The sequence below is a fragment of the Macaca thibetana genome, chromosome 11, assembly GCF_024542745.1.
Source record: "Macaca thibetana thibetana isolate TM-01 chromosome 11, ASM2454274v1, whole genome shotgun sequence".
Taxonomy (NCBI): Eukaryota; Metazoa; Chordata; class Mammalia; order Primates; family Cercopithecidae; genus Macaca; species Macaca thibetana.
Genome location: NC_065588.1, coordinates 119,691,362 through 119,718,004, shown reverse-complemented (window position 1 = coordinate 119,718,004; position 26,643 = coordinate 119,691,362). Strand labels below are relative to the sequence as shown.

Here is a 26,643-nt window from a genome sequence, read left to right as displayed (position 1 = left end):
TGAGAGGTCCTGCTTGTGGTGATGCAGGGTCCTTTGGAGCCCATCCACCTTTGCTAGGGTTCACTCCAGTTCTGCACTAGGAAGAGCCAGGCACACTGCTTGCTCTTTCTCCTGGAACTAGACTGAAGGTGAAGTCTGAGTGCAGAGAGAGTTCTGGGCATCAAGGAGGGATGGTAGGCAGAATTGAAGGGGAAAGCAGCTTGACATGATGGTGGCCAGAAGGACATGGAGTCTTGTGGTGACCCATTTGTGGGGAAGAGATAGAGTAGGCCCTCATTGTCTGTGCTTATTATTGGAGAAGCAGGAAAGCCACAAAGTGTGGCCCAGATTTTAGGGAGTATTAAGGTGGCGGGTCATGTTTCCATGATGGAAAATCGTAGGTGTTCCTACAAGAGAGTTTTTCTGTGTGTTGGCTGGGCATCTGGTCCCTGGATTTGATTGATTGTACTCTTTCTGTGTTACAGAAGGTTCCTGTTGTAAAAGAAGATGATGAACCAGAGGAAGAAGACGAAGAAGAAATGGGTCATGCAGAAACATATGCAGAATACATGCCAATAAAATGTATGTCTTCGGGATTTGTCAGTTACTTATGTCAAAGTTTTACTGTGGTTTCTTTGCTGCTTTTTGTTTTGTTTGGTTTTTTTTTTTTTTTTTTTTTTTTTTTTTTTTTTTTTGAGACGGAGTCTCGCTCTGTCGCCCAGGCTGGAGTGCAGTGGCGCGATCTCGGCTCACTGCAAGCTCCGCCTCCCGGGTTCACGCCATTCTCCTGCCTCAGCCTCCTGAGTAGCTGGGACTACAGGCGCCCGCCACCGCGCCCGGCTAATTTTTTGTATTTTTAGTAGAGACGGGGTTTCACCGTGGTCTCGATCTCCTGACCTTGTGATCCGCCCGCCTCGGCCTCCCAAAGTGCTGGGATTACAGGCGTGAGCCACCGCGCCCGGCCTGTTTTGTTTTTTTCCATATAAATTTAGAATCTTTTTAGGTCAGAGTCTTAAAACCAAAACTAAAGAAGCTTGGATTTTAATTTAAGTTAATTTTGTTCGTAGGAGTAGTGATTATAAAAATCAAAGGTAATTGTAAAGATATATAAAGCTAAGATACATATTTAATACAACTTGTCTAAAATTGTTAAAACATTGAAATTATAAAAATAATTGTGCTATTTGAATTCCATAGTTTTTAATTAACTTTGTTTCTCCCTTTTGTATAACCATGATTCTTTTTTTTTTAGCAGCCACTATATGAAGTTGAAAATTAGGTTTTTAGTATTTGCATAAAATTTTCACTTTTTCATTATAGGAAACAAATCTGTATCTAGAATTTGTCTTTCGTGTAGTCTTGGTTTCTATAAAAAGCCACTAATAATACCATTTGAATTGATCTACAATTCTCTTTTTATGAACTACTCATAGAATCCAAGATTCCATCCTTTTCTGGTCACCTATAATGAATTTTAGGGGTCCTATCTGAACTTCTTTTTATTCCAATAATCATTTTGCAAAAGGATTGAAAGAGTTTATGGCCCTTTAAGCCAGAGGGCAGCAAACTCAATCTGGACCAATCCCTCTTTTATAGTAAATAAAGTTTTATCATAACAGGCATGATTATTGGTTTACATATTATCTATGGCTGCGTTGACACTACAACAGCAATGTTAAGTAGTTGTACAAGAGAGAGGATGGCCTAAAATGGCAAAATCATTCTCAGACCCTTTACAGAAAAAGTTCCCTGATCATTATTTTAATGTATTCATGTTGTACATTTTGGGGACTTGGTTGTTTAATTTTATAGCCAAGTTTGTCTTTCAAATACGTTTCAAAGTAAAATATATTATTGTTTTTAAGGTGGGGTCTGGCTTTTTACTCAGTCTGGAGTGCAGTGGCATGCTCTTGCCTCACTGCAACCTCTGCCTCCCAGGATCCCTCCTGGATTCAAGCAATTCTCATTCCTCAGTCTCCTGAGTAGCTAGGATTACAGGCATGCACCACCATACCTGGCTGAGTTTTGTATTTTTAGTAGAGATGGGGTTTCACCATGTTGGCCAGGCTGGTCTCGAATGCCTGACCTCAGGAGATCCACCCACCTTGGCTTCCCAAAGTGCTGGGATTACAGACGTGAGCCACCACACCCAGCCAGGCAGTGGCGCAATCTTAGCTCACTGCAGCCTCAGCCTTCAAGGCTCAAGCAATCTTCCCGCCTCAGCCTCCTGAGTAGCTCAGACCACAAGTCCCACCACCATGCCCAGCTAATTTTTGGATTTTAATTGTAGAGATGAAGGTCTCACTATGTTGGGGAGGCTGGTCTTAAACTCTTGGCCTGAAATGATACTCCTGCTTTCGCCTCCCAAAGTGCTGAGATTATAAGCATGAGCCTTCGTGCCTAGCCTCAAAGTATAATTATATTGCAAACTTTTGTTTTACTGAGTGAGGGACTGAAGTAACAGAACTCCTTAATCTGGCATTATGTTCTGTTACTACTAGAGAGCCTGCTGGTATGAACCAAGTTGGTGTTTTTTTAGATCTTTTTAAATCAGCAAATCTCTATTTTATTTTATTTATTATTTAAGTTTATTTATTTATTTTTTGAGACAGAGGCTCACTCCACTCAGGCTGGAGTGCAGTGGCGCAGTCTTGGCTCATTGCAACCTCCGTCTCCTGGGTTCAAGCAATTCTCGTTCCTCAGCCTCCTGAGTAGCTGGAATTACAGGCGTGTGCCAACATGTCCAGCTAATTTTTGTATTTTTAGTAGAGACAGGGTTTTGCTATGTTGGCCAGGCTGGTCTTGAACGCCTGACCTCAAGTGATCCCTCGGCCTCCTAAAGTGCTAGGATTACACGCGTGAGCCACCCACCTGGCCCAAATCTCTATTTTAACCATATGTAGTTGATAAATTATTTTAGTCAAATATAGATACTACTTTATCGTCAGTGACTTTTTATAGAAGCCCAGAGTGAATACTTTTTATTTTCTTTGTCATAAGAAAAACAATAAAATATCTTATAATGAAACTAGAAATGTTATTACTTAGAATAATTAAAATATTTTGTTTTTACATTTTTGTTTAGTAAAAATTGGCTTGCGTCATCCGGATGCTGTAGTGGAAACTAGCTCTTTATCCAGTGTTACTCCTCCTGATGTTTGGTACAAAACATCCATTTCTGAGGAAACCATTGATAATGGCTGGTTATCAGCATTGCAGCTTGAGGCAATTACATATGCAGCCCAGGTAAGCAGTAATATTTCATAATTAATACAATAATTATTTTATCCTATTCCATATAACATAGTTGTTTTAATCTAAAGGTAACTTTTCCTTGTATGAAAACCCTGTAAATTGATTTTTATGAAAGTTTAGTGTGTTGGAAAATTAAATTTAGAAGTATAGAAGAGATACAGGTAGTACATTTCCAGTGGAAATGGCAAATGTTATAACTTTCTTGGAATTTACTGAGAGTATCTATTAAAATTAAAAATATGGGCCGGGCACGGTGGCTTACGCCTGTAATCCCAGCACTTTGTGAGGCTGAGGCGGGCGGATCACGAGGTCAGGAGACGAGACCATCCTGGCTAACACAGTGAAACCCCGTCTCTACTAAAAATACAAAAAAATTAGCAGGACGTGGTGGCGGGCGCCTGTAGTCCCAGCTACTCGGGAGGCTGAGGCAGGAGAATGGCTTGAACCTTGGAGGCGGAGCTTGCAGTGAGCTGAGATGGCGCCACAGCACTCCAGCCTAGGCAACAGAGCGAGACTCTGTCTCAAAAAAAAAAAAAAAAAGAAAGTATATCGACCAGGCACAGTGGCTCATTTCTGCAATCCCAGCACTTTGGGAGGCTGAGCTGGGTGCTTGAGCCCAGGAGTTCAGGACCAGTCTGGGTAACATGGTGAAACATCATGTCTACTAAAAATACAAAAAATTAGCTGAGTGTAGTGGCATGCGCCTATAGTCCCAGTTTCTCGGGAGGCTGAGGTAGGGGAATCACCTCAGCCAGGGAAGTCGAGGCTGCAGTAAGCTGTGATCTTGTCACTCTAGCCTGGGTGATGGGAACAAGACCCTGTCTCAAAAAGAAAAAAAAAAATTACATATATGTATATGTGTGTGTGTGTATATATACCCATTCCTAGGAGTGTGTTCCCTAGAACTGTAGATAAGAACATATGCAGAATGATATTTGTTGTACCTTTGGTCCCCCCAGCTGGAAAAGATTTGAGCATCCACATTGTTGGGGGGTGATTGCATAAACTGTGATATTATTGGACTGTGGGGTGTTGTGTGGGCTTTTAAAATGATGTGAGGTAGAGTTAAACAGTTGTCTTGAAGTGATTTCAGTCATATTCCATATCTGTAAAATAAGTAATGACCAAAATAGCCATTTATCCTCCATATTTTGTGTGATACAAAACTTTTAATTTGGCTGGGCGTGGTGGCTCACGCCTGTAATCCCAGCATTTTTTTTTTTTTTTTTTTTTTTTTTTTGAGACGGAATCTCGCTGTGTCACCCAGGCTGGAGTGCAGTGGTGCAATCTAGGCTCACTGAAGCCTCCGCCTCGCACACCTGGCTAATTTTTTCTACTTTTAGTGGAGATGGGGTTTCACCATGTTAGCCAGGATGGTCTCGATTTCCTGACCTCATGATCCACCCACCTCAGCCTCCCAAAGTGCTGGGATTACAGGCGTGAGCCACGGTGCCCGGCCCAGTCCCAGCAGTTTGGGAGGCCGAGTCAGTTGGGTCATCCTGAGGTCAGGAGTTTGAGACCAGCCTGGCCAGCGTGGTGAAACCCTGTCTCTACCAAAAATACAAAAATTAGCCAGGCATGGTGGTGCACACCTGTAATCCCAGCTACTCGGGAACCTAAGGAGAGTCGCTTAAATCCAGGATGTGGAGGTTGCAGTGAGCTGAGACTGTCTCAAAAACAAACAAACAAACCACTGGCCGGGTGTGGTGGCTCACGCCTATAATCCCAGCACTTTGGAAGGCTGAGGCGGGTGGGTCAGGAGTTTGAGAACAGCCTGGCCAACATGGTGAAACCCCGTCTCTACTTAAAATACAAAACTAGCCATGCGTGGTAGCACACACCTGTAATCCCAGCTACTTGGGAGGCTGAGGCAGGAGAATCGCTTGAACTCAGGAGGCGGAGGTTGCGGTGAGCCGAAATTGTGCCATTGCACTCCAGCCTGGGCAACAAGAGCGAAACTCTGCCTCCAAAAAAAAAACTTTCTATTTGATTCTGCAAGTGTTGATGAGGGGAGTAGGCGGGCTCACCAGTTGGTTAACTTTAGTTACCTGATGCATGGGAGAGTAGCAGGAAATAATATACAGTAAATATGTAGAAAGTATCCACATTAAGCTGAGCGTGGTGGCTCACGCTTGTAATCCCAGCACTTTGGGAGGCCGAGGCGTGCGCATCATGAGGTCAGGAAATCGAGACCATCCTGGTCAACACAGTGAAACCCATCTACTAAAGATACAAAAAATTAACTGGACGTGGTGGCGCCTGCCTGTCATCCCAGATACTCGGGAGGCTGAGGCAGCAAAATAGCTTCAGTAGGGAGTCGGAGGTTGCAGTGAGCCAAGATTATGCCATTGCACTTCAGCCTGGTGACATAGCGAGACTTCATCTCAAAAAAAGAAAAGAAAAAAGAAAGTATCCACATTAAAAGCCAAAACTTTGAAATTTGGCCGGGCGTGGTGGCTCACGCCTGTAATCCCAGCACTTTGGGAGGCTGAGGCGGGCGGATCACGAGGTCAGGAGATCGAGACCATCCTAGCTAACGTGGTGAAACCCCGTCTCTACTAAAAATACAAAAAATTAGCCGGGCGTGGTGGCAGGTGCCTGTAGCCCCAGCTACTCAGGAGGCTGAGGCAGGAGAATGGCGTGAACCCGGGAGGCGGAGCTTGCAGTGAGCCGAGATTGTGCCACTGCACTCCAGCCTGGGCGACAGAGCACGACTCCGTCTCAAAAAAAAAAAGAAATCCAAAACTGTATGAAATTTATGTAAAAACAAAGTCACAAAATATATATACGAAACAAAAAACAGATAACATCAATATACTTCTATTCCTAAAAACAGTGTATGAAAGATTGATCACCAAAATATCTGAAGGATTATATTAATTACCAGCTTTTTGTTTTTCAGCAACATGAAACTTTCCTACCTAATGGAGATCGTGCTGGCTTCTTAATAGGTGATGGTGCTGGTGTAGGAAAAGGAAGGACGATAGCAGGAATCATCTATGAAAATTATTTGTTGAGTAGAAAACGAGCATTGTGGTAAGTGTTTAAAAACTTACCTCTGGGCTGGGCGTGGCCGATCACAAGGTCAGGAGATGGAGACCATCCTGGCTAACAACGATGAAACTCCATCTCTACTAAAAATACAAAAAATTAGCCAAGCGTCGTGGTTGGTGCCTGTAGTCCCAGCTCCTCAGGAGGCTGAGGCAGGAGAATGGCGTGAATCCGGGAGGCAGAGTTTGCAGTGAGCCGAGATCTCGCCACTGCACTCCAGCCTGGGTGACAGTGAGACACCATCTCAAAAAGAAAAAAGAAAAAAAAAAAAACTGGCTGTGGAAGCTTTTGTTAGTGAATAATTACTTTAGCATGTGGGGATGGGATCCCCCTTCCCATCAAGACAGAGTCTTTGTCACCCAGACTGGAGTGCTGTGGCACATTCCTGGCTCACTGCAGCCTCTACCACTGGGGCTCAAGCAATTCTCCTGCCTCAGCCTCCTGAGTAGCTGGGACTACAGGCGTACACTACCATGCTTGGCTAATTTTTTGTAGATATGGGCTCTTGTTGTGTTGCCCAGGCTGGTCTTGAACTCCTGGGCTCAGGCGGTCCTCCTGCCTCAGGCTCCCAAAGTGCTGGGATTATGGTTGTGAGCCACTGCACTCAGTGGGATTGGTTTCAATGAGTAAGTGTATTTTTCTTTCTTTTTTTTTTTTTTTGAAGTGTCACGACCTGGCTTTATTAATTTCTGAATTCTAGAATGGTATAATTTGTATTTAATTTGTGCTTTTTAATATTTTGGCAGGTTTAGTGTTTCAAATGACTTAAAGTATGATGCTGAAAGAGATTTAAGGGATATTGGAGCAAAAAACATTTTGGTTCATTCATTAAATAAGGTATGAAATCTTTTTATTCAGTTGGTCATTCAATAAATATTGACTCATCTGTGAGATGAGAATAATAATAGCTATCTATATAAGGGGAAACTTTTTGGAAAACTTTGATGTTACTCCACAAAAAGCATAGTGAGCGCTAGCCACTATTGTTGGTTTGTGGATTCCTGTGTGCTAAACACTGACGCAGTAGCCACTCATCACATGTGGCTATTGAGCAGTGTAAATGACCAATCCACATTGAGATGTGCTCTAAGTGTACAGTGCACACCAGTCGATTCTCTCAGTGTTCAGTGTTACTTGTGTCTGTCTTCTATAGTTTATATGTCATAAAGGTGCAGTGTAGACAGTTGGGATACCTTGCACTATAGGTCTCCAAATCCTATGTGATGTAGATAGTTATGGCTTGGGCAGACCGGTTTCAGTATTTTTACAGCTAATGGACTTGAGTTACCCATACCTCTGCTCATGTGAAAACAGTTCTGTAAGGTGAAAGACAACATGTACCAGTGTGTTTTAGAATGTTAAGGTTCAGTTAGCAAATCTTTATTGACTTACTCTGCATGCACCAATTGTTGGTGTTATAAGGTTAAAATAGACTTATAGGGTTCCTGGAAGGGCCTCCCTAGTAGCCCTTTGAAAATAAGTAACTGCACCTCTACTTCCCATGCGAGTCCTAAGTTGAATTCAGTGTTGCCCTAAACTGGCTTGTTAGGGTGGGTTTTTACTGGGTGGATTTGTGGCTGTAAAATACTGTGTCTTGAATGACTGTGTATAGTTCAGAACTAAAAGGATGTAACTGGCATCTAGAATTTTTTTTTTTTATTTCAGAGTAGTATTAGAAGGGCGCATTAACAACTACTCATAATTCTTATGTATCAGAAATTAATCACGGTGTTTTGCATATAGTAAGTGCACAATAAATGTAAGTTGTGACTTTTTTTTTCTTATAGGGGAGTTTGTCTGGTTTTTAATGTTTTTTCGTGGTAATAAAGTTTTTAAGACTTTGAAAACTGGATTTTTTTTTTTTTAAAGATCTCAGCTCTGTCTCCCAGACTGAAGTGCAGTGGCGCAATCTCGGCTCACTGCAACCTCTGTCTCCCAGGCTCAAGCAATTCTCCCACCTCAGCCTCTGGCGTAGCTGGGACTACAGACATGCGCCATGATGCCTGGCTAATTTTTGTATTTTTTGCAGAGATGGGGTTTCACTATATTCGCCAGGCTGTTCTTGAACTCCTGAGCTCAAGCGATCCACCCACCTTGACCTCCCAAAGTGTTGGTATTACAGGCGTGAGCCACTGTGCCCTACCAAAAACTGGATTTTTGTACTATAAAGTTGTGTGTTTGTGTTATATACATCTATACAAAGAAATTTGTGTCTCCTTGTACTTTTGTGTTTTCTGAATCCTGTCATGGGCCTAACGAGTTCCAGCTTGTGAATGTTTAGTTGGGATAAGTGTTTCAGAGAGAAAGGTATGCTAATTAACTAAATTATTTTCTTTTCTTTTTTAGTTTAAATATGGAAAAATTTCTTCCAAACATAATGGGAGTGTGAAAAAGGGTGTTATTTTTGCTACTTACTCTTCACTTATTGGTGAAAGCCAGTCTGGCGGCAAGTACAAAACTAGGTTAAAACAACTTCTGCATTGGTGTGGTGATGACTTCGATGGAGTGGTATCCTTTATGGCAAATATTTTTCTATTTTTTAATGATAACAAAATTGTAAAAGGGTAGACTTTTGGGAAACAGGAATCTTGAGATTAAACGAACTGCTGGAGTGTAAACTTCAATGATTACCTAGAGTACAAAGGGATTGGAAAGTTGATTCGGTTTTTTACCTGTCAGATAGGAAACTAACCTCCTGGTTTGGAAAAATGTTAATAGATATGAGGAATACTGAATATTGTATTCCACTTTTGAGGATTAACATTGCATATTTACATAGCAGAATACCCGAGAAGATTCAGAGAAAGAAAACTGTTAGAACTTAGTGGTCCCAAACTTGTTCACAGTATGTCTTTTAACTGTCCTGCATGAGGAACGTCACTTTTTGAAATGCTGATTAAGTTGGTTACCAATCATGCTTCTGCTGATATAAGTTACCAAATAACAACTTCTTGCTGCAGTGGGTTCTTTTCTCTGTTTTAATTTAGAAGCAAATTGCTGGTTTAGATAAATTCCAAATTCAGTGAATGTCTTTGAGGCTAGAGAGGGAGGAGGATGTAACTGGGGAAAGGCCCATAGGACTTCCTGTGTATTTGTAGTCATAAAGTAGACAATCAGAAGGCCTCAGGGAAATAAAAGTTAACTCTTCTTGAAAGACTGGAGATACTTAATACTGACGTGGTACATTCCTTAATTCATTCCATTTAGATAGTGTTTGATGAGTGTCATAAAGCCAAAAACTTATGTCCTGTTGGTTCTTCAAAGCCAACCAAGACAGGCTTAGCAGTTTTAGAGCTTCAGAACAAATTGCCAAAAGCCAGAGTTGTTTATGCTAGTGCAACTGGTGAGTAGTTATTTATTTAAAAATATATATTGTAGGTTATTGTTTCAACTATAATATATTTCATTTGTGGGATTTTCAGGTGCTTCTGAACCACGCAACATGGCCTATATGAACCGTCTTGGCATATGGGGTGAGGGTACTCCATTTAGAGAATTCAGTGATTTTATTCAAGCAGTAGAACGGAGGTAATGCAGTTTACGGTATATACTGTTTTCAGTAGCAATCTAAGAAATGTGTTATTCCTAAAGCCCGTTCTCTGTATGTTAAAATTCTACTTTATTGGTAGTTACTGTATGTTTTAATTTTATTCAGAGGAGTTGGTGCCATGGAAATAGTTGCTATGGATATGAAGCTTAGAGGAATGTACATTGCTCGACAGCTGAGCTTTACTGGAGTGACCTTCAAAATTGAGGAAGTTCTTCTTTCTCAGAGCTATGTTAAAATGTATAACAAAGCCGTCAAGCTGGTGAGGAATTTTTCTTCTTTCCTAGTGTTTATTTAATGTATCTGATAATGTTTCTGTTAGTTTTGGTGATTGTGATGCCTCCTGCCCGTGGGAATGTATTTCTGCTATAAAACAACAGATGAAGCCAGGCGCTGTGGCTCATGCCTGTAATCCCAGCACTTGGGAGGCTGAGGCGAGCGGATCACCTGAGGTCAAGAGTTCGAGACCAGCCTGGCCTACATATTGAAACCTCATCTCTACTAAAAGTACGGAAAAAAATTAGCCAGGCATGGTGGCACGCGCCTGTAGTGCCAACTACTTGGGGAGGCTGAGGCAGGAGAATTGCTTGAACTCAGGAGGCGGAGGTTGCAGTGAACCAAGATTGTGCCACTGCACTCCAGCTTGGGTAACAGAGGGAGACTCCATCGCAAAACAAAAACAAAAACAAAACAAAACAAACCAGATGAGTTACCAGATGATAGGCTGTTTAACCAATGTGGTTTTTTGTTTTTTGTTTTTTGTTTTTGAGGCAGGGTCTTACTCTGTCACCCAGACTGGAGTACAGTGGTGTGATCTTGGCTTACTGCAGCCTCTACCAACCAGGTTCAAGGAGTCCTCCCAACACTGCCTCCTGAGTAGCAGGGACTGCAGGCACGTGCCACCGTGCCTGGCTAATTTTTGTATTTTTTGGCAGAGATGAGGTTTTACAGTGTTGCCCAGCCGGATCTGGGCTCAAGTGATTCACCTGCCTTAGCCTCCCAAAGTGCTGGGATTACAGGCCTCAGCCACTGCGCCTGGTCTAACCAATGTTCTTTTTTTTTTTTTTTTTTTTTTTTTTTGAGACGGAGTCTTGCTCTGTCGCCCAAGCTGGAGTGCAGTGGCGCGATCCTGGCTCACTGCAAGCTCCGCCTCCTGGGTTCACGGCATTCTCCTGCCCCAGCCTCCCGAGTAGCTGGGACTACAGGCGCCCGCCACTGCGCCCGGCTCATTTTTTGTATTTTTAGTAGAGACAGGGTTTCACAGTGGTCTCGATCTCCTGACCTTGTGATCCGCCCGCCTCGGCCTCCCAAAGTGCTGGGATTACAGGCGTGAGCCACCGCGCCCGGCCCCAATGTTCTTATATTTCAGATTTTCTATGTTTTCATTTTGTTAAGGTAATTCATAAGTTAGAGCCATTTATTTCAGTTGCGTAGTTCTTAAAATCACATTATTTTGTAAAATAACTGCATTAGGTAATAAGAAACTTGAGACAACTGTGTGAGTATCCTGAGAAATAGATTCCCAAGTTACTAAAGATGATTTATTAAATTAATATTAAATGGTCTTGCACTTAACATTATTTTGATTTAATTGGTATTTTTAAATAACTAGACTCAAAGATGAAGTGTCTAAAATGTTGATTGTGTATCTTCAGTGGGTCATCGCCAGAGAGCGGTTTCAGCAAGCTGCAGATCTGATTGATGCCGAGCAACGAATGAAGAAGTCCATGTGGGGTCAGTTCTGGTCTGCTCACCAGAGGTTCTTCAAATACTTATGCATAGCATCCAAAGTTAAAAGGGTTGTGCAACTAGCTCGAGAGGAAATCAAGAATGGAAAAGTAAGTAGAAGAACACAGTAAGAGATTTATTGGTTTTGGGTTATGTTGTTTAGTCTTTGTGGGTGCTGAGGTTTTCTGCTTGTAAAATCAGGTTTTCCTAAAGGATAGTCGAACTTTTAAAAAACACATTTCCTAAAATTATAAAAGCAATGCCTGTTTAGAGAATTTAGAGAGTTCAGAAAAGTATAACAAAGTAAACATCACTATAATTGGTCATCCATAGCTGGTAGCACTGGTAGCATATGGATGTGTATTGCATTAAGGTTTTTTCTTTTTGGTGAATGTTTATCTACTTAAAGGATAAGATACTATAAACTCTACAAGGGCAGGTGCTTCACTCTTGCTTACTACTGTCTGTAATCCTGTCTCCTGCCTCAATTTTTGACATATAACCTGTCTCAAATATATAGAAGAAATAAGTAAAACAAATGTGTGTTTTATAATAATGGGGACATTCTTGTTTGAAATCTTTGTTTAGCTAAATATTTAAAATATGTCTTGGTAAGAAACCACAAACATTATTTGTAATTAACATGTTTTCTTTTTTCTCCAGTGTGTTGTAATTGGTCTACAGTCTACAGGAGAAGCTAGAACATTAGAAGCTTTGGAAGAGGGCGGGGGAGAATTGAATGATTTTGTTTCAACTGCCAAGTAATGTTTTTGTTTTTCTTTTTGAGTTCTTAGATTAGTTCCAATGTGGGCATTGCCTGGAGACAAAACTTTTGATTCACCTGCATCATCTTTGAGTTTTCTTGATCTGAGTTTTCTGCTTTTCTGTGACGGTGTATCTGTTGGAAAACAATACCAGAAATCTTATAATCCTAAAATGTTAAGCGTTTTGCCAATATTACATAGAGTATGTGAACTAACAGAAGGGCTTGGTTTTGTCTGTCTTGTACATCTTGGAGATCTGTGACAGCTTGGTTTAGTTTCAGTTTTAGTGTTCTGTATTTGAAATTACCATTATCTACAGGAACAGTAACTGTAGTTCGTCCTAATGTAACGAAGTCTACTTTATAAGTTGACTGAGCGTGGTGCCTCACACCTGTAAGCTCAGCACTTTAGGAGGCCGAGGTGGGCGCATCATTTAAGGTTGGTAGTTCGAGACCAGCCTGGCCAAAATGATGAAACCCCATCTCTAGTAAAAGTACAAAAATTAGCTGGGCATGGTGGCACATGCCCTGTAGTCCCACCTACCTGGGAGGCTGAGACAGGAGAATCCCTTGAACCTGGGAGGTGGAGGTTGCAGTGAGCACCACTCCACTCCACTCTGGGCAGCAGAGTGAGACCCTGTCTCAAAAATAAAAAAAAAAAGAAAGTCTACTATAAAGTTGAAAATAAGCATGAGATCTTCAGAAATAGATTTTAAAATGTTTTAGGCATTGTTTTTAGTTTGCCTAACCTCCAGATTCAAACTCTGGTAGTAAATTGAGCAAAATAAACTTCCTGCTCTATTATTTTGTGCCTCGGGATGCATTCAAATGCTTCTTTTATAAGCAATACATGAGGCTCATCCCCTGTAATCCAAGTACTTTGGGAGGCTGAGTCGGGTGAATCACCAGACGTCAGGAGTTTGAGACCAGCTTGGCCAACACGGTGAAACCCCGTCCTACTAAAAATACAGAAATTAGCCAGGCATGGTGGCGGACACCTGAGAGGCTGAGGCAGGAGAATTGCTTGAACCCAGGATGTGGAGGTTTCAGTAAGCCGAGATTGGACCATTGCACTCCAGCCGGGGGTGACAAAGACGCTGTCTCAAAAAAAAAAAAAAAGAAAAAAGCAAGACATATGCCTGCTAATCTATATTTTTCTGTACATGATTACCTAGAACTGTCGTGTCTGGAACGGCAGCCTCTCATCACATGTGGCTATTGAGCAGTTGAAATGACCGGTCCATATTGAGATGTTTTTGTATGTGTGTACTGAGCCAGGTTTCAAAGACTCCTTAAGAAAAAATAATGTAAAATATATGTGTTGACATGGTACATTGAGTTAAATAACATGTATTATTAAAGTTAGTTCCACCAGTTTTATTTATTTTTACTTTTTTAATGTAAGCGATCAGAAAATGTAATAATTGTGTATGTGGTTTGGTTTGCGTTCTTATTTAGTTGGACAGCCTTGGGCTAGAAAATTAAAATTTATTTGAGCTTGTTTATCAATATTTTGTAAAACTGAGCAAGGTATATTTCAATATATTTAATAAGACTTTACGTATAATTACTTTGTCAACTGAAGCAGTAATTGTTGCTGTTTCTCTCCTACAGAGGTGTGTTGCAGTCACTCATTGAAAAACATTTTCCTGCTCCAGACAGGAAAAAACTTTATAGTTTGCTAGGAATCGATTTGACAGCTCCAAGTAACAACAGTTCACCAAGAGATAGTCCTTGTAAAGAAAATAAAATAAAGAAGCGGAAAGGTGAGTACTTTAAAAAAGGAAAAATAGGTAATCCCAGCACTTTGGGAGGCTGAGGCGGGCAGATCACAAGGTCAGGAGATTGAGACCATTCTGGCTAACACGGTGAAACCCCGTCTCTACTAAAAATACAAAAAATTAGCCGGGCGTCATGGTGGGCGCCTGTAGTCCCAGCTGCTCGGGAGGCTGAGGCAAGAGAATGGCGTGAACCTGGGAGGCAGAGTTTGCAGTGAACCGAGATTGCGCCACTGCACTCCAGCCTGGGTGACAGAGCAAGACTCCGTCTCAAAAAAAAAAAAAAAAAAAAAGAATAGTTGATGTCGAAAATACCACAAACATAAGCATTTGAAAGTGGCTATATTTTGGGAATGAACTGCCTTCCATGAATTCACAAATGATTCCAAATTTTCACTGTCACTTGTACAATTTTGAATGCACAAGTTATCCCCGTTTTAAATTAGGAATTGAGCAATTCACTGGTGGTTGGCTGTGTGTTAAGCACTTGGCTATATACATTCTACCATATAACCTGGCAGAGGTCCATATGAAATTAGATCTTATTTTTCCAGTTTTATAGATAGAGGTCACTAAAGCACAGAAAGATTTAAAGGTTAAAGAGTTTTCCTAGGTTGACAGAGATAGTTAATGATGCATGGGAACTAAAACCTGTGTCTTTGTATATTGTGAAACCTGTTTTTTAATATATAGAGAGCTGGGTGTTTCAGTAGTCTTCTTTAAAAGAGCCCTTTTTTTTTTTTTTTTTTTTTTGGTGACAGGGTCCCCGTCACCTGAGCTGGAGTGCAGTGGCACCATCTTGGCTCACTGCAACTCTGCCTCCTGGGTTCAAGGAGCTGGGATTACAGGGATGCACCACCGTGCCCTGCTAATTTTTGTATTTTTAGTAGAGACAGGGTTTCCCCATGTTAGCCAGGCTGGTCTTGAACTCCTGAGCTTAAGCAGTGTGCCTGCCTGGGCCTCCCAAAGTGCTGGGATTACAGGTGTGAGCCATCCCACCTAGCCCTGTTTGGATTTTAGAAGTTGACTTCTTGCTGGGCACGGTGGCTCACGCCTGTAATTCCAGCTCTTTGGGAGGTTGAGGCAGGTGGCTCACCTGAGGTCAGGAGTTCAAGGCCAGCCTGGCCAATATGGCGAAACCCCATCACTACTTAAAATACAAAACTTAGCCAGGCCTGGTGGCAGGGTGCTTCATAATCCCAGCTACACGGGAGGCTGAGATATTAGAATCACTTGAACTCGGCGGGTGGAGGTTGCAGTGAGCCAAGATTATGCCACTGCACTTTAGCCTGGGAGACAGAGTGAGACACTGGGAAAAAAATTATCTGGTCATGGTGGCATGTGCCTGTAGTCCCGGGTATTTGAGAGGCTGAGGTGGGAGGATCACATGAGCCAGGGAAGTTGAGGCTGCAGTGAGCTATGATTGTGACACTGCACTCCAGGCTGGGCAACAGAGTGAGGCCCTATCTCCAAAAATAAAAAAGTTTTATAAATTGATTTTCTGTTGATTTTCTAAGTATTCTGTGTCTATAAACCTATAATTATTAGGCCTCTTCTCAAATCCGATACACAAATTGTGACTATGCCAGAGTTGCTGCTTTTACTCTGTTGTCCTGAATTTGTTTTGAAACTGGTACACTTGAAGGCAGTCTTGACTTAGTACTTCTGTATCCAGTCTCTTCTTCAGAATAAATGTTTATAACCTTATTTTTTATGGGAGTCCAAAAGGTTGCACTGACTTGTGAATTCTGTTTGTTCTTTGACTTACATAAATACTTTTCCTCTGCACTTTTCATTTGAATTAATTCATGAACTAAATATGATGTACTGGATCTTAAGAAACATTGAATTTGGGCTGACCCTCTTGTTTGTGACTGGGGGTAGGTGAAGAAATAACTCGAGAAGCCAAAAAAGCACGAAAAGTAGGTGGCCTTACTGGTAGCAGTTCTGATGACAGTGGAAGTGAATCTGATGCCTCTGATAATGAAGAAAGTGACTATGAGAGCTCTAAAAACATGAGTTCTGGAGATGATGACGATTTCAACCCATTTAGAGATGAGTCTAGTGAGGATGATGAAAATGGTAAGTTCAGTATATTAAATATGCACTAAGGCATAATTAATATTTCAGTGTATTTGAAAATGGGATATGAAACCTTTTCTTCTATACAGTACAAATGATCACACAGATTCTAATCTTTGCTTGGTGGAGAGCTCCAGGCTTATCTACCTTCTGGAGGTTTCAGCCTCATATATGTGATAAGATAACCTCAATTTTGTGCAGTTATTTTTAACTTGAAAACGTGGATTTGTACCCTATGGTGTATGGATGACTAATGTAGGTAGTGATCAATTATCAGTTAACACTATAAAAAATTTCATCATGCCTGTAATGCCAGCAATTTGGAAGGCTGAGGTGGGCGGATCACCTGAGGCTGGGAGTTCGAGACCAGCCTAATCAACATGGAGAAACCCTGTCTCTACTAAAAATACAAAATTAGCCGGGTGTGGTGGCACATGCCTGTAATCCCAGCTACTCGGAGGCTGAGGCAGGATAATCACTTGAACCTGGGATGTGGAGGTTGCAGTGAGCCGAGATTGCGCTATTGCACTCCAGCCTGGGCAACAAGAGTGAAACTCTGTCTCAAAAAAGAAAAAATTTCAAAGACTGTTTCCTTTGAAGATTCTGTACTTGTTTTAACAAGTGATTTGACATATATCTTTCCTTAACACTCAGATCCCTGGTTAATCAGAAAAGACCACAAGAAAAACAAAGAGAAAAAAAAGAAGAAAAGTATAGATCCAGATTCTATTCAAAGTGCCTTATTAGCATCAGGTCTTGGATCAAAACGACCTAGTTTTTCATCTACACCAGTTATCTCACCTGCTCCTAACAGTACACCAGGTATCCATATAGAAACTTCCTTTTTGAAATACTCTTTTAAACAAAAATATTTAAACTTTGTACTAAGTTTTAACAAATGTTCTTTACCTAGCTAACAGTACCACCAACAGTAACAATAGCCTTATAACAAGTCAGGATGCTGTGGAAAGGGCTCAGCAGATGAAGAAAGACCTGCTTGATAAGTTAGAAAAATTAGCTGAAGACCTCCCCCCTAATACCCTGGATGAACTTATTGATGAACTTGGTGGCCCTGAGAACGTTGCTGAGGTAAATAGGCCTGTATCTCTTGGTGACATTTTTGCCATTTGAACCCCTGTAAAATGAGTTGCATTTATAGTATTATCACATAATAATCTAAATTTCTTAGATCATAGAATTCTTGTTCTACTTTTGTTGCCATCCTGCACCCAATGAACTGCTGCCTCCAGTATCTGAGTGTCTGTCCCAAGCCACTGGTCCTAGTTACTGCACTTGTCACGCATCTTTTGTGATCGTGGCCATGTGTCAAGCTTTTTCCAGGGACTATGTTACAGTGTTCTGTATCCTTCAGTGCCTGGTGCAGCACAGCCCGTGCTCTTATCTCCCAAGTGTCTTTAAGGAGAGAGGCACTGAGTCCATCCATCGCAATCAGATACCTTCATTGTAATGACATTGTTTGGCTTCTCAGATGACCGGCCGCAAGGGACGGGTTGTGAGCAACGATGATGGAAGCATATCTTATGAGTCAAGATCTGAACTTGATGTGCCTGTGGAAATACTAAACATCACAGAAAAACAACGATTTATGGATGGAGATAAGGTATGTTTTACCTAGGATGCTTCTCAGTGAAAAGAACAATTCCCGTATATTTAGATTAAGCTTCAGAAGAGTTTTTTTCCTTTTAATATAAGTTATGTCCATTGAGTATTGTCATTCTGTATTTTTTAGTAATTGTACATACTGAATATTGTATGTGTTTTTATTATTTTGTCATTAAATATAATAAATATTGGCCAGGTGCAGTGGCTCAGGCCTGTAATCCCAGCATTTTGGGAGGCCAGGGCGGGTAGATCATTTGAGCTCTGGAGTTTGAGACCAGTCTGGGTAGCATGGTGAAACCCTGTCTCTACTGAAAATACAAAAAATTAGCTGGGTGTGGTAGTGCATGCCTGTAGTCCCAGCTGCTCAGAAGGCAGAGGTGGGAGGATAGCTTAACCCTTGGTGGCGCAGGTTGCAGTGAGCCGAGATCGCACCATTACACTCCAGCCTGGGCAACAGAGCTATTACGCATAGTTTTTTAGTAATTTCCCTTACTCACTGAATATTTTACATGTTTTTATTATTTTATCATTGAATGTAATAAATATTGTGTATAATGCATAGAATTAGATATGGCTCTTGAGTGCTTTGGAGGCTTTTGAAATATTTAATCATGATGTAAAACACTTCGTTCACGCCGGGCATGGTGGCTTATGCCTGTAATCCCAGCACTTTGGGAGGCCAAGACGAGCGGATCATGAGGTCAGGAGTTCAAGTCCAGCCTGGCAAACATGGTGAAACCCCACCTCTACTAAAAATACAAAAATTGGTCGGGCATGGTGGCAGGTGCCCGTAGTCCCAGCTACTCAGGAGGCTGAGGCAGCAGAATAGCTTGAACCTGGGAAGCGGAGGTTGCAGTGAGCCAAGACTGCACCATTGCACTCCAACCTGGGCAACTGTCTCAAAAAAAAAAAAAAAAAGTTCTCTTAGTTCGTCTTGGTGTTGTGACATCTAATGTCATTGTAGTGTCATTCTGATTTTGAGTCTAAAATATTTATGTGTGTCCATATTACTAGTAACTTTGGTTTCACTGTGTATTTTATTGCTGTATTATTTTATATTAAGATGATTTACTGTAAATGGCTTATAGATTACATTCTCATATCCAACCATTGTAGAGATTTTGGGTGCCTCCAGAGACTCCTTTTTTTTTTTTTTTTTGAGACAGAGTCTCACTCTGTTGCCCAAGCTAGAGTGCAGTGCAGTGGCGTGATCTCAACTCTGTTACCTCTGCCTCCTGGGTCAAAGTGATTCTCGTGCCTCAGCCTCCCGAGTAGCTGGGACTATAGGCACGCGCCTCCATGCCTGGCTAATTTTTGTATTTTTTGACAGAGACAGGTTTCACCATATTGACAAGGCTTCTCTTGAACTCCTGACCTCAAGTGATGTGCCCACCTCTGCCTCCCAAAATGCCGAGATTATAGGCGTGAGCTACTGTGCTGACCCAGAGACTCTTTCTGTAGACTTTTTGTTTGTTTGAGAAGGACCATCACTTTGTCCCCCAGGCTGGAATGCAGTGGTGCAATCTCGGCTCATTGCCACCTCCACCTCCCGGGTTCAAGCAGTTCTCTGCTGCAGCCTCCTAAGTAGCTGGGAATACAGGCACACACCACCACACCTGGCTAATTTTTGTGTATTTAATAGAGACAGGGTTTTGCCATGTTGGCCAGGCTGGTCTTGAACTCCTGACCTCAAACGATCCATTCACTTCAACCTCTCAAAAGTGGTAGGATTACAAGAGTTTGAGACCAGCCTGGGCAACATAGTGGGACCCCTGCTCCCCCCGTACAGGGAAAATAGTCACATGGTGGTACATGCCCACAGTCCCAGCTACTGGGAGGCTGAGGTGAAAGGATCGCTTGAGCTTGAGAGGTGAAAACTGTAGAGAGCTATGATTGCACCACTGCACTCCAGCTTTGTGACAGAGTGAGACCCTGTCTCAAAAAATACATATATACAAAAAGCTAATGATACATATTTTCAAGATCGTAGGTACAGGTATTAGTTATTTTATGTAATTGCTTCATTAATCTACACCCTTATGCATTAGGAATTACATTAGTTGGAATTAGTTTTGGTTGCTAAATAACAGAAAATACAAAGTCTGTTAAGTATTGGTTTCAATAAGAGAGAAGATTATTTCTCTCATGGACACATTTGGGTAGGTGGAGCAGGGCTTGTATGCCCCCTTGAAGCCCAGGCACCTTCCGTGTTGTTCATTAAATTACGTGGGCCTCCATTTCCAAGTTACCTTTGTATTCCAAGATACCTGCTTCAGACTCTGTCACTACCTCTACATTTTACCTAAAAGAGAGGAGACAAGGGGATGAGAAGGGCATGTCGCCTGCTTTTAAGGACATTTCCTGTGCATCATACATTTTACCTACACCTTGCTGACTGGAGAATGTTCACACTTAGCTGTAAGGGAGACTGGGAAATAAAATTGGGAGTCTTATTGTTGAGAAAGAAGGAGAGTGTAAGCAGTCTGCTGAAGGACTTCATTTAAGGCACTGGCCTACTTGTTCTTACGCAAAGGTGACTTTATTTTTCTTATATTTGACACAGAATATTGCTATCATCTCAGAAGCTGCCAGCTCAGGTATTTCATTACAAGCAGATAGGAGAGCTAAAAATCAAAGACGAAGAGTTCATATGACTTTAGAATTACCCTGGAGCGCTGATAGAGCAATTCAACAATTCGGTAAGTTCCTACAACTGGATTTCACTTAATTATCCAGCTAGGAATCATTGGGTAAATTTGTGCATATCAAAACCTAGGTTTAGGCCAGGCACAGTGGCTAATGCCTGTAATCCCAATATTTTGGGAGGCCACGGTGGGAGGATAACTTGAGTCCAGGAGTTTGAGACCAACCTGGGCAACATAGTGAGACCCTGTCTCTACCAAAAGAAAAGAAAAACAGCTGAGAGCAGTGACTTGTGCCTGTAACCCCAGCACTTTAGGAGGCCAAAGTGAGTGCATCACTTGAGGTAATAGTTTGAGACCAGCCTGGTCAACATGATGAAACCGAGCCTCTACTAAAATTACAAACACAAAAATTAACTGGGTGTGTTGGCACGCACCTGTACTCCCAGCTACTCAGAAGGCTGAGGCAGAGAATCGCTTGAACCTGGGAGGCGCAGGCTGCAGTGAGCTGAGATCACGCCATTGCACTCCAGCCTGGGCAACATGGGGAGATTGCATCTCAAAAAAAAAAAAAAAAGAAAAGAGAAGAAAAATTGGCTGGATGTGGTGGCATGTGCCTGTAGTCCCAGCTACTCAGGAGGCTGAGGTGGGAGGATTACTTGAGTTCAAGGTTGCGGTGAGATATGATTTCACCGCTGCACTCCAACCTGAGTGACAAAGTGTGACTTTGTCTCAAAAAACAAAAACAGGCTGGGCGCAGTGACTCACGCCTGTAATCCCAGCACTTTGGCAGGCTGAGGTGGGCGGATTACCTGAGGTCAGGAGTTCGCGACCAGCGTGACCAACATGGAGAAACCCTGTCTCTACTAAAAATACAAAATTAGCCGGGTGTGGTGGCTTATGCCTGTAACCTCAGCTACTCGGGAGGCTGAGGCAGGAGAATCGCTTGAACCCAGGAGGCAGAGGTCGCAGTGAGCTGAGATCGAGCCATTGCACTCCAGCCTCAGCAACAAGAGCGAAACTCTAACAACAACAACAACAACAACAAATCCTGTTTAATGTCTTTTTTTTTTTTTTGAGATGGAGTCTCGCTTTGTCGCCCAGGCTGGAGTGCAGTGGCGCAATCTCGGCTCACTGCAAGCTCCGCCTCCTGGGTTCACGCTATTCTCCTGCCTCAGCCTCCTGAGTAGCTGGGAATACAGGCACCCACCACCACGCCCGGCTAATTGTTTGTATTTTTTTTTTTTTTTTTTTTTTTTTTTTTTGAGACGGAGTCTCGCTCTGTCGCCCAGGCTGGAGTGCAGTGGCCGGATCTCAGCTCACTGCAAGCTCTGCCTCCCGGGTTCACGCCATTCTCCTGCCTCAGCCTCCTGAGTAGCTGGGACTACAGGCGCCCACCACCTCGCCCGGCTAGTTTTTTGTATTTTTTTTAGTAGAGACGGGGTTTCACCGTGTTAGCCAGGATGGTCTCGATCTCCCGACCTCGTGATCCGCCCGTCTCGGCCTCCCAAAGTGCTGGGATTACAGGCTTGAGCCACCGCGCCCGGCCATTGTTTGTATTTTTTAGTAGAGAGAGGGTTTCACCATGCTGGCCAGGATGGTCTCGATCTTCTGACCTTGTGATCTGCTCACCTCCGCCTCCCAAAGTGCTGGGATTACAGGCTTGAGCCACCGTGCCCGGCCAATGTCTTATATCTTATAACTCGAAATCTCAGATCTTGTATTTAAGGAGTGTTATATGTACCTTATAGTATATGATGCATTATGAATTCATTTTTTGCCTGTTTACAAGTTGTAAAAAATATATATATGGTGGGAATTTGTGGGGTTCCAAGAACAGGGCTCCTCAAGGAGTGTCCTTATAAAATTTAAGGATGTATTAGGTCCATATCAGAAGCTGCTACTTCCATATGCTTTTCCAACCTCAGTAGCTTCACCAAAGGCACACAGCTCCTCCCTCCATCTTCATGTTCTTGTGACCAATGATTTGAAAAACAGTTGTGGGAAAATCCAGAGTAACTGTGTATCAGTAACATGTGGTTAAGCAAAATTGGGATAGCAATGCTAATACTTCTATCATTAAGCAGTTTTATGTGTGTTTTGGTAATTTAACATTATCTGTAATTTTTCTTGTTTAGTGGTTTCCCAATACCAGTTTAGTATTAAATGCTAGGAATACATCTCAGAATATTCTATTCAGCGAACAAAATCAATGATCTTTAAAAAAAAATTTCGTTGCAGGACGAACTCATAGATCAAACCAAGTGACTGCTCCTGAATATGTCTTTCTGATTTCTGAACTGGCAGGAGAACAAAGATTTGCATCTATTGTTGCTAAAAGACTTGAGAGTTTGGTGAGTTTTGGAGTTGTGTGGCTGTGTGTAAAAGATGATCTGTTGTACCTGTTTTTTGGTAAAAGGTTACCTGTGCCTTGACTGAAATTTTTGTTTTAATAGGGGGCACTTACACATGGCGATAGAAGAGCAACAGAATCTAGGGATCTGAGCAGGTTCAACTTTGATAATAAGGTACATTTCAACTTTCAGTATCTCTGAAAACTTGTGATAGTGTATGGTAGCTGTAGGGAACGTGAAAGAAAGGTAGTTACTGTCTAAAACAAAACTGCCTCTCATATGCATTTGCTTTAAAATCATGACTTCCTGTAAGACAGAATTTCACGGCCGGGCGCGGTGGCTCAAGCCTGTAATCCCAGCACTTTGGGAGGCCAAGACGGGCGGATCACGAGGTCAGGAGATCGAGACCATCCTGGCTAACACGGTGAAACCCCGTCTCTACTAAGAAATACAAAAAAATATCCGGGCGAGGTGGCGGGCGCCTGTAGTCCCAGCTACTCGGGAGGCTGAGGCCGGAGAATGGCGTGAACCCGGGAGGCGGAGCTTGCAGTGAGCTGAGATCCAGCCACTGCACTCCAGCCTGGGCTACAGAGCGAGACTCCGTCTCAAAAAAAAAAAAAAAAAAAAAAAAAAAAAAAAAAAGACAGAATTTCACATGTAAGTTAGATCACATGTTAAGTATCAGTACAGCAATGTGGTTGTCTTTATTCCTTTTGGAAAACAAGAACAAATGAGAATGAATTAACTGTGAGTTCTCAGAAGTAAAGGAAGTAGGCCGGGCGCGGTGGCTCAAGCCTGTAATCCCAGCACTTTGGGAGGCCGAGACGGGCGGATCACGAGGTCAGGAGATCGAAACCATCCTGGCTAACACGGTGAAACCCCGTCTCTATTAAGAAATACAAAAAACTAGCCGGGCGAGGTGGCGGGCGCCTGTAGTCCCAGCTACTCGGGAGGCTGAGGCCGGAGAATGGCGTGAACCCGGGAGGCGGAGCTTGCAGTGAGCTGAGATCCGGCCACGGCACTCCAGCCTGGGCGACAGAGCGAGACTCCGTCTCAAAAAAAAAAAAAAAAAAGTAAAGGAAGTTAATTTTTCTCACGTTTGCTATGTATAGAGACATGAATTAGGCAGTATAAAATATATATAAAGGCCAGGCGCAATGGCTCATGCCTGTAATCCCAGCGCTTTGGGAGGCCCAGGTGGGTGGATTACCTGAGGTCAGGCGTTCGAGACCAGCCTGGCCAATATGGTGCAACCACATCTGTACTAAAAAAATAAAATAAAATAAAAAATACAAAAATTAGGCCGGAATCGGTTGCTCACACCTGTAATCTGACCACTTTGGGAGGCCAAGGCAGGTGGATCACCTGAGGGTCAGGAGTTCGAGACCAGCCTGACCAACACAGTGAAACCCTATCTCTGTTAAAAATACAGCAAATTAGCTGGGCGTGGTGGCACTCACCTGCAGTCCCAGCTACTTAGGAGGCAGAGGTTGCAGTGAGCCAAGATCATGCCACTGCACTCCAGCCTGGGCAGTAGGGCAAAACTGTGTCTCAAAAAATTATATAAAAATTAGTTGGGTGTGGCTGGGCACAGTGGCTCACGCCTGTAATCCCAGCACTTTGGGAGACCAAGGTGGGCGGATCACGAGGTCAAGAGATCGAGACCATCCTGGCCAACATGGTGAAACCCTGTCTCTACTAAAAATAGAAAAATTAGCTGGGCGTGGTGACTCAAGCCTGTAGTCCTAGCTACTCAGGAGGCTGAGGCAGGAAAATCACTTCAACCCGGGATACAGAGGTTGCAGTGAGCCGAGTTTATACCACTGCACTCTAGCCTGTCGACAGAGCAAGACTCCGTGTCAAAGGAAAAAAAAAATTGGGCATGGTGGCCACGGGCACCTGTAGTCCCAGCTTCTTGGGAGGCTGAGGCAGAGAACCGCTTGAACCCGGGAGGCAGAGGTTGCAGTGAGTGGAGATCGTGACATTACACTCCAGCCTGGGTGATGAGCAAAACTCTTGTCTCCAAAAGAAGAAAAATAAGTATAAAGATAATTGAGAATTGCTTTTTTGAATCTTTGGTACAATAATAGTTTGTGGTTTTTGGGGGGTTTTGTTGAGAGAGAGTTTTTTGCTCTTGTCGCGCAGGCTGGAGCACAATGACGCCATCTTGGCTCACTACAGCCTCCACCTCCCAGGTTCAAGCGATTCTCCTGTCTCAGCCTTCCGAGTAGCTGGGATTACAGGTGTCTGCCACCACACCCAGCTAATTTTTTGTAGTAGAGATGGAGTTTCACCATGTTAGTCAGGTTGATCTTGAACTCCCAACCTCAGGGGATCCACCCGCCTCAACCTCCCAAAGTGCTGGGATTACAGGCATGAGCCACCGTGCCCAGCCAATAGTTTTTATAGTATTTAGGTGGTAATGTGATTGAAGAGTATCCAAATGCTGAAAGTGGTTAAAGGTTTTGATTTTTTTTGCAGTATGGAAGAAATGCTTTAGAAATTGTCATGAAATCCATTGTAAACTTGGATTCTCCTATGGTATCACCACCTCCAGACTATCCTGGAGAATTTTTTAAAGGTAAGTTTTAAAAATATTCATAACAACGACAATGATTATTGACAAAGATGTACTCAAACCTGTTGTAACGTTTGCTGTTATATTAGTTTTTTTCTTTGGATATAAATTGTATAAAACTTTGAAATTAATGGTTACTAGGACACATAAGTATCTTGTATTAAACAGATTTATTAAAGCAAATTTTATTCAAATGAAGGTGCTCTTACTGTTGATATAGTGAAAGCATGTTTGTCTAATAATAGATTTAAAAGAGGAAAGTCGTTTTAGTACATTAAGTAAAATCACTTTGCCAAATAGCCTTTTTTTTTTTTTTAAGACCGAGTCTCGCTCTGTCGCCTGGCTGGAGTGCAGTGGTGTGATCTCGGCTCACTGCAACCTCCAACTCCCTGGTTCAAGCCATTCTCCTGCCTCAACCTCCCGGGTAGCTAAGATTACAGGCACAAGCCACCATGCCCAGCTAATTTTTGTATTTTTAGTAGAGACAGGGTTGCACTATGTTGGCCAGGATGGTCTTGATCTCCTGACCTCGTGATCTGTCCGCCTCAGCCTCCCAAAGTGCTGGGATTACAGGCATGAGCTACCGTGCCCAGCCCCAAATAACTTTTAAAATTCAATTTAAAGTTGAAAAAGTACCTAGGTAAGTAATCTTTGAGGATTGATTGGTAGGGGTGGGAGGTTTGAATGAAACAAAATTGGCCATGAATTCACAGTTGTTTAAACTGGGTGATGGATACATGTGGCATAGCCTTTTTTCGTTCGTGTATTTGGAAGTGTCTTTTTTTTTTCTTCTTTTTTTGAGACAAGGTCTCGCACTGTCACCTGGGCTGGAGTGCAATGGCATGATCTTGGCTCATACAACCTCCGCCATCAGGTTCAAAGGATTCTCCTGCCTGAACCTCCCGAGTAGCTGGGATTACAGGTGCCTGCCACTATACCTGGCTAATTTTTCTATTTTCAATAGAGATGGGGTTTCACCATGTTGACCAGGTTGGTCTTGAAATCCTGGCCTCATGTGATCCTCCCACCTCAGCCTCTCACAGTGCTGGGATTATAGACGTGAGCCAACGCACTCAGATGGAGTTAGCATTTTTCACTAGAAAGTCCTTTTGGTATATTAACACATACTGATATGTGTTGTTAACAGTTCATATTGGCATACCAGTTAGGGGTGTTCATCAGTACTCTCGGCTTTCCACAAAAGCAGTTAAGTCTTAACCCTATACCTTCACTCCTTTTGACATCAGCAGTGTCAGAAACAAC

The 26,643-nt window shown here is 42.5% G+C and overlaps 2 protein-coding genes across 9 annotated transcripts in view; one reads left to right on the top strand and one right to left on the bottom strand.

The window, feature by feature from the left end:
• Window positions 1-17,214, bottom strand: part of DDX55 (DEAD-box helicase 55) — a 312,124-nt gene extending 294,910 nt beyond the window's left edge. Inside the window, exon 1 of the mRNA XM_050747989.1 lies at window positions 17,210-17,214. The gene's annotated coding sequence lies outside the window, so the exon portion shown is untranslated. The remainder of the gene's footprint in view (window positions 1-17,209) is intronic.
• The window catches only part of SBNO1 (strawberry notch homolog 1), an 83,027-nt gene that overhangs the window by 32,897 nt on the left and 23,487 nt on the right, over window positions 1-26,643 (top strand). For all 8 annotated transcript variants that reach the window (XM_050747860.1, XM_050747858.1, XM_050747856.1 and 5 more), the window contains exons 6-24: window positions 465-561; window positions 3,065-3,225; window positions 6,137-6,270; window positions 7,032-7,122; window positions 8,632-8,793; window positions 9,493-9,628; window positions 9,708-9,813; window positions 9,941-10,094; window positions 11,488-11,670; window positions 12,224-12,321; window positions 13,938-14,089; window positions 15,986-16,183; window positions 16,838-17,005; window positions 17,097-17,272; window positions 17,673-17,804; window positions 20,370-20,505; window positions 22,690-22,802; window positions 22,905-22,976; window positions 25,284-25,383. In XM_050747860.1, the coding sequence (XP_050603817.1) occupies window positions 465-561; window positions 3,065-3,225; window positions 6,137-6,270; window positions 7,032-7,122; window positions 8,632-8,793; window positions 9,493-9,628; window positions 9,708-9,813; window positions 9,941-10,094; window positions 11,488-11,670; window positions 12,224-12,321; window positions 13,938-14,089; window positions 15,986-16,183; window positions 16,838-17,005; window positions 17,097-17,272; window positions 17,673-17,804; window positions 20,370-20,505; window positions 22,690-22,802; window positions 22,905-22,976; window positions 25,284-25,383 (2,569 nt within the window). The remainder of the gene's footprint in view (window positions 1-464; window positions 562-3,064; window positions 3,226-6,136; window positions 6,271-7,031; window positions 7,123-8,631; window positions 8,794-9,492; window positions 9,629-9,707; window positions 9,814-9,940; window positions 10,095-11,487; window positions 11,671-12,223; window positions 12,322-13,937; window positions 14,090-15,985; window positions 16,184-16,837; window positions 17,006-17,096; window positions 17,273-17,672; window positions 17,805-20,369; window positions 20,506-22,689; window positions 22,803-22,904; window positions 22,977-25,283; window positions 25,384-26,643) is intronic.